We start from the raw sequence: 13,937 nt of genomic DNA, 5'->3' as shown, positions 1-13,937 counted from the left end.
TTTCTGTGGTCCATAAATGATATCCAAATGTTGACAACAGCAACTATTACTCCAGTTATTGTATTTTTTGTCAGTTGTGTCCTTGCTCCACTATTTTAAGAGGTGAGTACTGCAGCCGGACCTCAACATACAGGTAATATGACATGAGTGAGTATTGAAAAGCATGAGCGGCTACAGTAAGGGCATGAAGGGTAAGGCTCAGCTGAAGGGACACGTTCTCAGATGTGCTTATGTTTTCTACATAAGCACAAAACAGACAAAATTCCCCTTAAGTAACACCCTCTGTGGGACTTTCCTCCTATCAAATTTCAGTCTGAGTACAATCACAGGTTTCTACTTATAGGAAATATTGAACACATCATTTCATTTACACATGTACCCACTTGATTGTGGCTGAATGACTGAAAGTAGAAAACCAGAAAAGTGTTTTTTGAGAAACTTGAAGAAGACATAAACAGGAGAACTGACCTGGACCTTGGTCTGATCTGCAGGTTTTAGGTTATTCTTCTTTATTGCATTGAGCTGGTCTTTGGCCTTCTTCAGTAGTCCAGCCAGCTGCCCGTCAGTCAACGAGTTCTCCTTCGTTTGGGTTCCCGTCACAGGGACAGGAAGATGGTGTTTACTCGGCTGCCCTGGAAGGTTAGCTGTCTGCTGATTAGATGAACTTTGTTTCTCTTTCTCCTTTCCCCCCTCTTCTGTCTCTGCTCCTTTCTCAGAAACTCGTCCTTTCTTAGGCAGACGTCCTTTCGTGATGGACATAGAATGAGGACCTCTCACTTCTGAAGAAGCAGCTTCAGAAACGGTGTCAATTTTTTTCCTTCCTGGAGTCTTTTTCGGTGCAAGAGCGCTTTCCGAGTCCCTCCCGTCCCCAGGAAAAAAACCAGGAGGTGGATTTGGAGAGCTGTCAGGTGAGGACACCTTACTTCTTTTCTCCAGCTCCTTCCTCCCCTCCCGCTTGTTTTCCTTCTCCTTCTCACGATTTTTCTCGGACTCCCTCTCTTTCTCCTTCGAAGGAGGCTCTTGAGATGTTTTGTCTTTAGCTCCTTTACCACCTCCTCGACCTGTGTCCTGAGCACCAGAAGGAAAAAGCGGGAAAAATGGGGAAGAAGCGGATGACGTATTTGACATGGGAGATGGGTTTCCAGTTGCTCCGCTTCTGCTATCAGATGTTGCTTGTGAGTCCAGACCCCGAGAGACAGTGGAGAAGTTGCTGAAAAGAGCAGGCTTTAAGGCACTAGTGGCTAACGGACTTGCAGACACCCCCGGCAGCGAGCTGGGGTTAGTACCGGAAACAGATCCTGTCAGCACAGACATCTCAGAGGCACCTTTCCCAGCAGGCATCTGCTCTCTCGTTTGGCTGCTGCGTCTGGTCATAGAATGTGACGCGGACCGTAAATGGACACGCTGTGCTCCCGGGAACAGTCGCCGACTGCGCCGATGGCACCTGTTGGAACTCGGGGAGGTCTGGTGAGGGGAAAGAGAACCTGGGCTGCTTCCAGAGGACGACTGTAAAGTAACGGACTCAAATATTCGAGAGTGAGCCTCGCTGGGTGTAAAACGTGGAGCTCGGAGCAGAGGGCTGCGTTTTGGGAGTGTTGAGTCAAAGCGGGATGACGAGGGATGCTGGTGGTGTGTGTGAGGGTGAAGAGGGGCAAACAAGCGACTCCCTGATCCAGCTCCGGTGCCCGGTGTTGGAAATGCAGCTCCTCCTGCTCCGGCAACACCCTGGGGCAACAACCCTACATCTTCAGGCGTTAAAGGTGGAGGACGGAAATTGTCAAATATAGGCTTTCGGATGAGACCCTCTTTTGCATATTTGGCAGAGGAAAAGTACGGCTGTCTTGGGTGGGACAGCGATGTCCAACGAAAGGTGGGCTCTCTCAGAATGGATCGACTCCGTTTGTCTGACAAGCTGGTAAGCACGGATGACCCAGGCATGAACGTTGGGATTGTGTGAGGCATCCAGGTTGGCTGGCCGTGGTGTTCACTGATTGCAGCTGTACTACAGGACCCTGACAGGGGGGCCTGTGGAGCAGTGAGGAGTGGAGGAGGTGGGGGAGAAGAAGGGGATGAAGCTGTGGACGAGGCTTGTTGGGAATTTACAAGAGTACCGGAGGTCATTAGCACTCCTGTGGGTGGGCTGATTATTGGTTTTTTAACCCCACTGGGGAGCGTCTCTCTCGCTCTCTGTTTCTGACTGCCCCGTCCTACCCCTTGTGCTCTCCGACCCCTTTGACTTCTCTCTGGCTCTGGTTCAGAAGGAGGAGAGGCAGGCCTTGAGCTGTGCAACAGGTTAGCCTCTCTTTCTCCCTGGGAGGATGGGGAATGATCCTCGGGCTCTGACAAAGCCTGCGTGGCCTCAGAACCCTGGGAGTCACAGGATGAGTCATCCAAGGTCGGACTGCTAGACCTGGAAGACTCTGCAGAGGACAGTTGAGAGGAATGCTGTGACACAGCGCTGGAGCCGCAAGATGGTGCACTATGGCTAAATCTTCCATTGGCTGCGTTACTGGTGTTGCTGTTGAGCAGACTGGGAGTTGTTGCTGGGACAGTAGGGGTAGGAGCAGGGGTTGGTGGAGGAGGAGGAGGAGGAGGAGGAGGAGGTTCAGCAGGAGCAGTTGCCCCGCTGCTTGCAACAGCAGGAGTAACAGATACAAGTACAGGAGAAGGAGATGAGGAGGTGGCAGATGTGGGTGGGGCGGGCACTGGGGCAGATGAGGGGTGTGTGTCTAAACGTGCTATCTTTGCATGGGGTGGAGGAGTTCCAAAAGTGCCCTCATCCTGGATAAAGCGCTTTGGAGTTTTGATGATGCGAAGGGAAACAGTGCTGACCACAGGCATGATGAACTGCCTAATGTTCTTAAGCTGGGTCTTTCTGATGCCCACCTCAGTCGCTCCCGAGCCGCTAACCCCAATGGCCTCTTTCTCCAACCGCTTCTGCGCTCCCTTCTTGGCACGCTGCAGCAGCTGTTTAGCGATGGTCGCATCAGTTCGTTTAGAAGGAGGGACAATTCTAACTGGCTTTCTATGCCGAGGGCTTTTTCTGAGGCCCGCCGGCCAACCCGATTTAGAGGGAGATGGGGAGGCAGGTGGATTGGAAGAGACTTGGTCCTCAGCGCCATCTGCATCTCTTAGACTGGACTGCTGAGTTATGTGTGGTTCTGTGCCTTTGTCTCCACCTCTGACTCTAAAAGCCTTATGTTTCCCTTCCCCATCTTCGATGGAGGTAGACAGCTGTGCAGCAGCTGCTGCTTCAGCTTTGAGCCGCTCAGCTGAAGGTGGTCTCCCACATCTGCGTCGAGGTACACTAGGCAACGTCTTGAGGTGGGACTTGAGTGGGGTGATTTTAGTCTCTGTCAGCCTCTTCAGGTTGGTAACTTTGGATTTACTCCGTCCGCCTTTGGGAAACTTTGCATTTGTGTCATGAGGCTGTGCATAACCCAACGATAACCTCTTGCTGCCCTTCCTGTACTTGTCCTCCTCTGTTTCCGCACCAAGCTCAAACCCAGCCTGCCTACCGTCCTCCCCTGCTGCATGGCTACCAGTGCACCAAGCTTTCTTGTTGTTTAAAGAAGGCGGTCGGCCTCTTTTCCTCTCCCCGGTGCCAGGTGGCCTCCCAGGTAACCGTTTTACTTTCTCTGCTGGCCTTTCGGGGTCATCAGACTTTGCCCGTGTCGGGGAAGGAAAGGATGAGAGGGGAGGTAGACTTGAAGCAGCTTTCTGGGTGTTCAAAATACGTGGTGGACGGCCTCTGGGCTTCTTCTCATGTACGGGTGGCTCTACTTGGCAAATCAGAGAAGAAAACATTTTTTAGTACGCTAAAACTGAACGTAAAGATCTCGAAATATCATTTTGTACTGTACCTGGAGAAGGTGCTGAAGGGTTTTGTATTTCTGTTTGTTCAGCAGTCTCTCCAAATCCTCCAAATGCTTCTTCCTACAAAACAAATACTGAGTCAAAAAAAGATGCTTTGATCCTAATTAAAAAAATTGATCATATGTTTGTTTTTTTAAAAGAAGTCACTGTCCTAAACTGACACATAAATCAACAGAAATCCCCTACGATATTTTAAAGGAGTGGTTCACTGAAAATGACTGAATATAGTCGGTCACTCTGAGTTTTTCATGCAGGCTGAAAATGAAAATAGTCTCCTACACCGTTCTCCTGTATTAGCTTCTGATAGAAAATAGACAGTGAAACGCTAGGATTTGAAAAGCCTGACCACTCTACATCACACTGTCACTTAACGTTAATAGACTCACCCATCTTGACTCACGACGGGGAAGACTGTTTTTGTTTTAACATTTGGGAATCAGCAGTGGACAACTCAGCTAGTTTAAGCTAACTATTAGCATTAGCAACTACACCACTTGGCAGAAGCTCCTCCAGGCTTGTGTTATTTGTGGAGATAAAACATCCACGCTGCAAGTCAGTGATAAGAGTCACGTTGCTGTTATCCGATCAGAGGCGAGATGTCCAAATATCAGGAAACAAGACTCCAAAACCTGCCATCTGAATCTCGGCTGTGATGTGGGTAACTTTTAGGTCCAAGAAACGGTGCACCGGTATATTTTTCCCCAAACAAGGCATTCATTCCTACTAGACACCACTGCAAATGTATTGATTGAATGAGTGATCCGCTCCTTTAATGGTGTAATTACCTTTATTTCATTTTAAAAATGGCTAATTTTAACATTTTTGTGTTCCTTTAGAGCAAATAAATAATATATTACAGTTAACTTAATATAAACTCTGCCTCTCGAGCACCGTTTCTTCCAACAGTGAATACGTTTAACATTGGAGGTGAGTCTGTCATTTCGTCATGTTTATTTATAGAGGCGAGTGGGGAAGCAGTTGAGGTCTTGTTGGCCCAGTTTAGAGAGCAGCTGCCTTCCAGGTGTACGCACATGCTAGCTCACCAGCACCAGCTACAAGTTACACACACGAGAAAACCTGACACTAACATGGAATGTGATTTAAAAGAAAATATAGGAAGATATAAAGTGAGCCACAAAATCATCCTTTCATCTGTTCAACATATAAATAAACTGCCATAACAGATGGAAAATACTGCTGTTTATCCTGGCAAGCTGCATTAATCTGAGCATCTGATGCTCTTCATAAGCATTCTAGCATCTTCGTCTATTTACACTTCTGTCTCCTCTATTCCCCGTTCACTGTGATGCCAGCATCCTCTCCTCACTGAGCAAGCTGCTGCTCCCCGTTGGTAGTGTTGCAGAGCTGGAGGGGGGCGGAGTACCAACGGACAGCACTGACTCGCTGTGATGGTGAGTAGCAGTCAATGACATCACAACACGCTAGGCTCAAAGCGAGAGCTTACAGTCAACTGCATGGATGGATGTGGCGGCACACGTGTGCTGCACATGTATGTCAATTCTGTTCTCTTTAAAAAAAACATCACTCTTAAAATAAGGGGGGGGGGACACATAAAAAACTTCCTGTGCATGAAATGCACATCAAGATGTAAACAAGCAGAGTGCAGAGGAGTGATGATGCGGGGGAGGGGAGCACAAGCAGGCGCACCAGTGAGAATGGGAGGGGGGGAGAAAGAGGGGAAAAAAAAGAGACAAGGAAACAGCATCTTGACCACATGCACCGTTGACAACAGAGGGAGCCCAGTTGTCTCCTGGGAGCGCTGGATGAAAGGCGTTAAGATTTTTAACATGCTCATGCAGCAGCTTGCCAAATCCCAAACTAAACAGGCCTCCCACATAAAATAAGCCCCCCTCCTTCTTATTTCTGTTCTCCGCCGTGCTCCGAAACACATAAATTCAGCCACTCACTCGTTACTTCCTTGCCTCGCGCCCACTGACTCCCAAGCAGCAGCGTGTGAAACACAAGGTTAACCACGAGCTCAATACCAGGACGGGCATGGGAAGGTAGCGTTAAGAAGTAAACAAACACGGGAGTAGACTAGTCAGGTTGGATTATGTGCTGCCTTGCCTAGCAGCAGATACAGTAACACAGCAACAGAAAGACAACTTTCCATCTTTCATTTCTGTTCTTCTCTTAAGCTTATCAGCTCTCATCTGCATCTCTGCTTCTGCCGTCATCCTCACCTTGAAAGTCTGAGCACTTTTACTCCCTACTGATCTGACACATCTCATTTGCCTGATCACTACTTATATTACATGACAGAAATCATTAAAAGACAGAGAAAAAGCCCAACTGATTCATAGTGGAAGAAACTGGTATTTTCAGGACATGATGGGGACAGTCCCTGACACTTAGACGGGTGGGAATTGTGTTTGAGGTCGATTTTGGTGTTGTTCTGAGGGCGCTTTTACACCTTTAAGAAAGCTGGTGGGACTTTTTCTGTCTTTAAGGGCCGTATTTAGGTTCAGTCAAACTGACTAAGAACAGCTGGCTGCAGATCAGTGCGGAATATGAACATATATTGTAGGTAGTAATACAACCAAAACATCAGAATATTACTGGAAGGTTAACCCGAATATTTTATTAATCAAGTAAACTGGTTATTGCTCCACAATGCCTTTTAATTTAGTATTTTGTCCCCTATGACATAGATTACACACTAGGGTGAGTGTTGCAGGCTTGCTTGAGAACATCTGGACAGTCTGTCACAGAGCCACACATAAAATCATCCATTCACACTCACACCTAGGGTCAATTAAGTAGCCAAATAAACACACATGCATACACTAGGAGAACATGCAAACTCCACGCAGAAAGGTCCCAGCCAGAAATGCAAATCAAACTTGCTACTGTGCAGACTTGCATTTTATTACAGGGAAATGTATGGAAATAGCTTCTGTGCAGATATGATAATTAGCCATGTGCTAATTACTGTACACTGAAAACAGCAAAGATCAGGAGTTAAGGTCAGCGACCTGATTACTGATCAGCTGGTTAAAGGATCTCTATCTGATTTTTAATATTTAATCAGACGTTTGAACTTTTTTACTATTTATTCTTTCATCTTCCAATCAGAAATGGAATTTTGTGAAACTCAATTTAGGTTAAATAGAAACGGATATCTTCATGTCACAAAGACAGGAAATTAGTAACCCTGAATGACACAATTGCCGCCTTTCTCCCAGTCAGGCAATTCCTAAAGTGGAGGTGAAAGCTCCTTGCCCGCCTGCTGCAGCAGAATAAAGCCATGGATGGGAGTGTCTGGGACTAATTCTCCATCCAGTGCTGTCCCGTTGGGAGGAGGGGGCTTGCCCAGCACTCTTTGATACCCCTGCCTGGACTCTTTCACCCACCCGCACTTTGTGAGAACTAGAATAAAAGCAGACACAAAGCTTCCTGCTCCAATCCACACGCTGTCTTGGGAATGGGTAAGCGGGTGTGGGGGTCTTCCATTTAAATAGGCCAAACACCTGCTGGACTGAAGCCCCTTCCACTCAAGCACACCAGTTCTCTCAAACCAGTCAGGCAAAGACACATTTAGATTGATACATCTATTCAGTTGAATTGTTTTTTTTTTTTTGTATGAATGATTAAACCTCAATAATAACATATGAGTAAAGGATGCAGCAGAAGGCAAGATGTGATGTCTCAAGGACAAAAAGAAAAAGATGCAAAGTCTGATTTGAGACAGTGACACTGGGGTCGGACAGGCATTTAAGAAAGAATCAACATGATCTGCTCCAAACCGAGGTTTAACACGTGGTTCAGATCAAGAAAACAAATTCTCTTCACACACACAAAAGCTAATAAATGGACAACAACAGCCAACGAGCGCCCCTTTGAGACACTCCAACAGGCTTAGTAATCCATTCCAAAGTGGCAGCTGTCAGAAGAAAAGTTGCTCTGCCTCTCAGACAGGGTGTTTTGTGTGTGTGTGTGTGTGTGTGTAAGGGGGGGGTTCTGCCTGGATGGAGGAGGGAGGGGTGGTCGAGTGTCCGGCTGGCACTCTGTTCGAGGGTTGCAGCGCGAGCTCAGTGTGTTGCAGTCAACCTGAACAACTGTGCCTCGATCTGGCCAGACAAGCACTTCACGCTGCTTTTTGATGAAATCACCATGCTGCGTCCGCAACTTTCACACGCTTCAGGTCCCATGGGGGTTTTATGGTCTAGTCTGTGTCCACACACATCAGATAATACTATACATTAGCAGAAGAAGGAGCATAAGGATGATGTTTCCCATATAATTCCCTGTTTTTCACATCCCTGTTTCTTGGTAGTATGAAAGAGCTGAAAGATTAAGCACAACTGAAGAAGAAACTGTGTGTGTTCAATTAAGTGTCAGGGATCAAAATGCTTACAAAAAAGTATTACAATTAGTGTGTTCTGTGCTAGCAAATACTCCTTCATAAAAATAAATATTTAAATAATTACAAATGCACCAATTCTAATTTTGTGGCCTGATCCAATTAATGTTTTATTCTAATAAGTAGGAGAATACTTGCTTTTCCCTGATTTTTTTGAAAATTGTGATTCTGAAGAACTTTAACATGAATGATCTGTTATTGCTAGCCCGAATTAGCACTTAGCACTGTTGTATTCACACAGACCAACCAGTTCAAAAAACAGATTTTTTGTTATTGATCACTGGGAAAGGTGCAATCATAATCCCCAAAAAGAAAAAGGAAAAACATTTCAGATTTATAAGTTTCAGATTGGCTAATCAGATTAAGCTGATCATGCTGAATATTTGCTGATGGGGTTAAATTAAACTGAGCCTTAACAGTAAATAATACTCCATGAATAATTAACGAACAACATATCAAATATGCTTTTTTTAAACTTTCATACCTAAACATATTTAAAGGTGTGGTTTGTTCCTGAAATGTTATTTGTAATAAAGATATTAAAATACTATGTAGTTTCACTTGTAAAAATAACATTAAATCACTAAATTATTTGCAATATATTACACATTTTGGCTGCTACATTCTAATTTGATAATTATAAACCCAAGACATGTTTTAGAATTAATTTGGAATACAAACAATTACATCAAAAACTTCTAACTTCATTTACGTAAATACTGCTGCTCTTTAGTAAAACTGGTGCACCGTCTGAGCTCAGATTAGAGGAGTTAAACCCTGGTGGTAAACATCCCCACGCAACGCACTCCCACTGCAATGAACGCATGCTGCTCATCATGAAGAAGGAAGATTCGCTAAGGCGAACACACCCCCACATCGCGGTCCGTCAAGAAGGGGCTCGTTGTTATTGTACCCAGCCCTGCATGCGCACTGCCACTACTAGCCTTTATTTCTCTGAAACGTAGTGAAATTACCCACCAAATCACATCGAAATTATCTAAACGTCACTTCTAAAATGAACAGGGTGGTTTTTAGTAGTGTGGCTGGGAAAACCGTCATTACCTGGCGTTATAGACCAGATATTGTATTAGTAGTAGCTACGTATCGACTGTAGAGGAAAAACATGTCCACCTCCCATTTTCCCTATGCATCAGCAGCAGCCCTGATAGCTAGCGTGGCGTAGTACGTAGCATGGTAGCTGTCTTAGCTTAACGATGGGAGTTATTTAGTTATGAGTACAAGCTTATCTAACTTTTCCTCCTGGTAAATTTAATCCATTGTGTATCAATGAAGTAAACGGAGGAAAACGACCTTTAGAGGAAATAGCCAGCTTTCCAGTGGCTTACGAGAGTGATGTAGTTTTAGCTCTGACAGACAAACAGCTAGCCTGTGAGCTAACCAGCCCTGCTGGCTAACAAGCGTCGCTGGAAGGTTGACACCTCGCTGCAAAGAGTGAGCTCTGAGTGAGTTCACGTTGTTAGCACTGGGTTATTTAGCTGGCAGAGATTATATGACAGAATATTGAGTCTGGGTAAGGGAGTACTGAACAGCCCTTTCCAGGGGAAGCTGCAGACAGACGCTAAGTTGATGTTAGCTCATTTAAAACCACAATGTTCTCTCGCCTGCTTTCGAGTTGTTTTCAAACACACTGCACACTAACTTGAAGCTAGGTCCCGTATTGTTGCACTAAAATAAAGGCACGATTAATTTCAATATTTATATCTCAAAGACATTAACATTAATGCATATTTGGAACAATAACTTAGTGTCAATGAGAATTAATTTGAAGGAAACAATGCTTAAAACCCTCAAGCCGAGTTGCTAGTAAAGCATTAGTGAAAGCGCAATTACAACGTGTATTAGTCAGTAACAGTGTTTAGATTAGTTCAATGTGTTTACTGGACTAAATGTAATTTATCAAGTTATGTATTTACTGTGTTCTAGCTAGCAGACTAACGTTAGCCTCACTTCAACCAAACTGTGGATGTAGCATCTCTTTACTCAGGATTAGAAAACTTTCCTTGTGGCAGAACTATGGTACTATAGGGTGACATTTTAATATTTAGTTTTTTTTTCTGATTGAAGTTTACACTCTACCGTGTTACTGGAGAGTTTAAGGCCACAACACCAAGTCAAAGTTATCTGAGCATCCCTGCAATGACAAGTTTGCGCACAGTAAGGAGATGCTTGGAGGACAGTAACCGTTAGCTCCTTTCCTCAGGGGTAACAAAACGCTCCTCCGGGTGGACCGGCTGCCCCGTAGCGGACTAACCGTTGGTCCCAGCTCGTCTTAGGCTTACCTCTGCGCTGCTCGAGTCGCTCAATTCCCCCAAAACATCCCGAAATTTCTGCAGGTTGCTCCCGATAACCGATGAGACTTGTAGTGCAGCATCAAACCCGGGTCCGAGTCCAGCTGCGTTCGATTGGGCTCCCGATACACTCTGCAAAAAGGCAGTAACCCTGATTCGGCCCGCTCTCCTCCCGGTACCGGAGTTGCTGCTCCCTCCGGGCCGAGCGGGGAACCGCCACCGACAGCTGTGCGCCATTTTACACTCTGCCTGTCTGCCCTACGATCAGATACCTCGGTGGGCGGAACCTTAACCCAGCACTCCACATAAACAACCTCTACCACCGCGCTCCGCTCTCATTCTGACGAACTCATCGTTATGCTTGTTCCAGGGCAGAACCAGAGAAGCCCCGGCAACGTAATCTCCTCAGCTGCCCTGCTCAAGCATTACATCGCTGAAATCTATTCAGATTCACGGTTTTGCCCGGGAAACGACCTTCTCATTTAAATCTCAAGCTAAGGACAGACCTATGGGACAGACTCAGTCTAAGGATGGTTTAACACGAAGCTGCAGCAGATTTATTTAAAAATACAAGACTTATTATATTAGAGTTAACAGTGATATTATGAACGTGTTAAACCAGATGGGTAATATATAATTTGCATAATTTTTCACAAACCAAAGAAAAATCAGTTACCATGTGTCTCATAAAATACACAAGAATAGCTGGATGATGGAGAAACTTTTTTTTACCGTGCTGGTGAAGGTCAGAGAGACAGGCCCTGGTAATCCACAGAGTTGGGCTTCAAATGGAGGCAACTGGACTTTTTTGGTTTCTTGAAGACATTTTGCTTCTCATCCGAGGAGCTTTGTCAATTCTGAATATGGGAGAGTCGAGCTTATTGTGTTGGTGCAGTCTTTTTGGTTTTAAAGAAGTCATTCGATACGGTGGACCATCAAACACTTCTGACCAAACTGACTCGTTATAATTTCTCAGAAAATGCATTAGCCTGGTTAAAATCTTGTCTAACAGAAGGCAGTCTGTGTGTGTAGGGGATACAATGTCATCATACCTTCACTGTCCAGCAGGGGTCCCACAGGGCTCTATCATAGTACAAGTGTTGTTTTCTTTTTATGTAAATGACCTGCCGAATGTGTGTAAAAATGTACACTTCCAAATGTATGCAGATGATGCGGTTATTTTTACACCTGCTAAAAGTACACAGGAAGCATCATCTATTCTCACATTAGCCTTGGAGAACATACAGCTTTGGCTCCATCAGTCATGCCTGTTACTGAATTAAAAAACAGTTGCAATGATATTCACAAAAGAAAAAACCCATAAATCTGAAGCGGTCCAATGTGTTCTTGGGGGAGGTAGAGCTTGACCTGGTGCAAGAGTTCAAGTACCTTGGAATCACCCTGGATCCGACACTATCCTTTATAAAACATATAAAACATACACTGAACACAATTAAATTCAATACAAATAACTTTAAACAAATTAGATCTTCATTGACTACAATTTCAGCTACAATGTTTTTGCACTCCATGATTTTCTCTCATATAGACTACTGCATCACAACCTGGTCATTCACTGGGGACACTCTTTTAAAACCAATAGAAATATTATTCAAAAAGTCTATAAAATTTTTGGATCAAAAGCCTTTGTCATATCACCATAGTAATATTCTGGCAAAGTACAACATGCTTAATTATAAAAAATTTTATTAAGTTCAAAAATAGTTGTTTAATCCACAGAGCACTTAATGGACTAGCTCCACCACCACTTTCCGCATACATAAAATTAAGACCAGACAAAGGCTATGGCACTAGAGCCTCCACTAGAGGAGACCTTCAGATCCCCTACAGGAAAACGATGTTCGGACAAATGGTACTGTCCGTTAGAGGGAGTCAATTTTGGAACAACATCCCAGCAAATATCAGAGAGTATCCCACTTATAGCACCTTTAAAAAGCACCTCAAACTACATCTTAAAGGTTCCCAGACATGTTTGCATCTTTAGTTATTTTAATTTTTTTGTTTGTCTATTTTAATGGAATGTTTCTATCTGACTGTTTTTGAATTGTATAGTGTTACTTATTTTACTTAGTTATCTTGTTGACGGACTACAGATGCAAATTATCAACTATGCTAATCTGGCCCATTTACGATCAATACAATGTATTTGATTGTTTATTAATGTGCATTGTCCTGAATAAAGAGTTGAATTGAACTGAATATGGGAGAGTCGAGCTTATTAAACTGTAGCTGTCTGCTTAAACTATCTATAAATACCCTGATCTGCCATCCTTTTGAAAATACCGTGCTGTGTTCTGGGAAATTTTTGACCAAGGCCTGGCTACAATTCACCTCCAGTGTATCCTTGCTCAACTAGCTAAACGGCTAACAAACAGCGAACAGAAGCCTTGGTAGAGCATGAAGTCTAGAACACGCTAGGCGGTTCGTGATGACATATCTCCTAGGCAACTGGGGCGGAACCAAGACATCAAGACAATGTTCCTTGGCAATGAGAAACACCCCATGAGTCCCCAGAAGAATGAAAAAATGAATGCAAGTCAATGGGGCTAAAAGAGCTATTTTCTTATCTGCTTTGAAGTCACGGACAACATAAAACGATTGGACCTAGAAAGCAGCAACTGGTGTTTAGCACTATCATGTAGCTCACAGAAAATATTGGAAAACCAGAAAAAGCACAATGTATCTCTCTGGTGGAAGGAATCTTAGACTACTGATGATGTATAGGTCCTTTGAAAGTGTGTCCAATTTCAGAGGAGAATATTTTAACCACTGTGATGGTGTTGTGCCCTGTCCAGGTTGTTCCCTGCTTCACCCAGCTAGACACAGGTACCAGGTCCCATCAACCTACTGGGAGTAGGTATAGAAAATTAATTAATATTTTGACCACTGCTCTGTGTGACTTTGGCCAAAGGGTTAACTGAAATTTAAGATTAGGGGTAACAATAGAAAAGTGAGTTGACTTAATGTGCATTCATTTGTTTTTGATTTGTCATGTCCAATAAAGCCATCAATCGTGGAATGATGACTTCCCAGAAACACTTTAACCAAGCCAATTAAAGGAATCTTGATGGGTTATTAGTTCTAGATCAGCACAAAAACATCAGAAATGAAAACACTCCCATCTAAACATGAAATTAAGAGTTTTCTTATGACACAATAACAAAGAACTCTGTGGCAAAAAGACAGTGGAGAACAACCAACCTACCCCATTGCTAAGACCCCACAGCTGAGTGGAATTTCTGGTGACTCTATCAAAAGCTCCACCGGGAACCTCAAGTGCCCATCAGAAAACCTAGACCAAGTGCTGCTTGGAGGAAAAATCTAAAAAAGTACTTGCACACTTGAGA

The 13,937-nt window shown here is 44.2% G+C and overlaps 1 protein-coding gene across 5 annotated transcripts in view; it reads right to left on the bottom strand.

Annotated features, from left to right (window-relative positions):
* kmt2a (lysine (K)-specific methyltransferase 2A) overlaps positions 1-10,901 on the bottom strand; it is a 33,676-nt gene extending 22,775 nt beyond the window's left edge. For 4 of the 5 annotated variants that reach the window (XM_015951573.3, XM_015951577.3, XM_015951575.3 and 1 more), the window contains exons 1-3: positions 10,561-10,901; positions 3,864-3,936; positions 469-3,782 (exon numbers count right to left, since the gene is read on the bottom strand). In XM_015951573.3, the coding sequence (XP_015807059.1) occupies positions 469-3,782; positions 3,864-3,936; positions 10,561-10,806 (3,633 nt within the window). In that variant the 5' untranslated portion in view covers positions 10,807-10,901. The remainder of the gene's footprint in view (positions 1-468; positions 3,783-3,863; positions 3,937-10,560) is intronic. The other variant, XM_015951574.3, reaches the window with a different exon arrangement.
* Positions 10,902-13,937: the final 3,036 nt, after the last annotated feature.

Source organism: Nothobranchius furzeri, chromosome 13 (genome assembly GCF_043380555.1).
Source record: "Nothobranchius furzeri strain GRZ-AD chromosome 13, NfurGRZ-RIMD1, whole genome shotgun sequence".
Taxonomy (NCBI): domain Eukaryota; kingdom Metazoa; phylum Chordata; class Actinopteri; order Cyprinodontiformes; family Nothobranchiidae; genus Nothobranchius; species Nothobranchius furzeri.
Note: the sequence above shows the minus strand (reverse complement) of the source record. Positions and strands in the feature narration are given on the sequence as shown.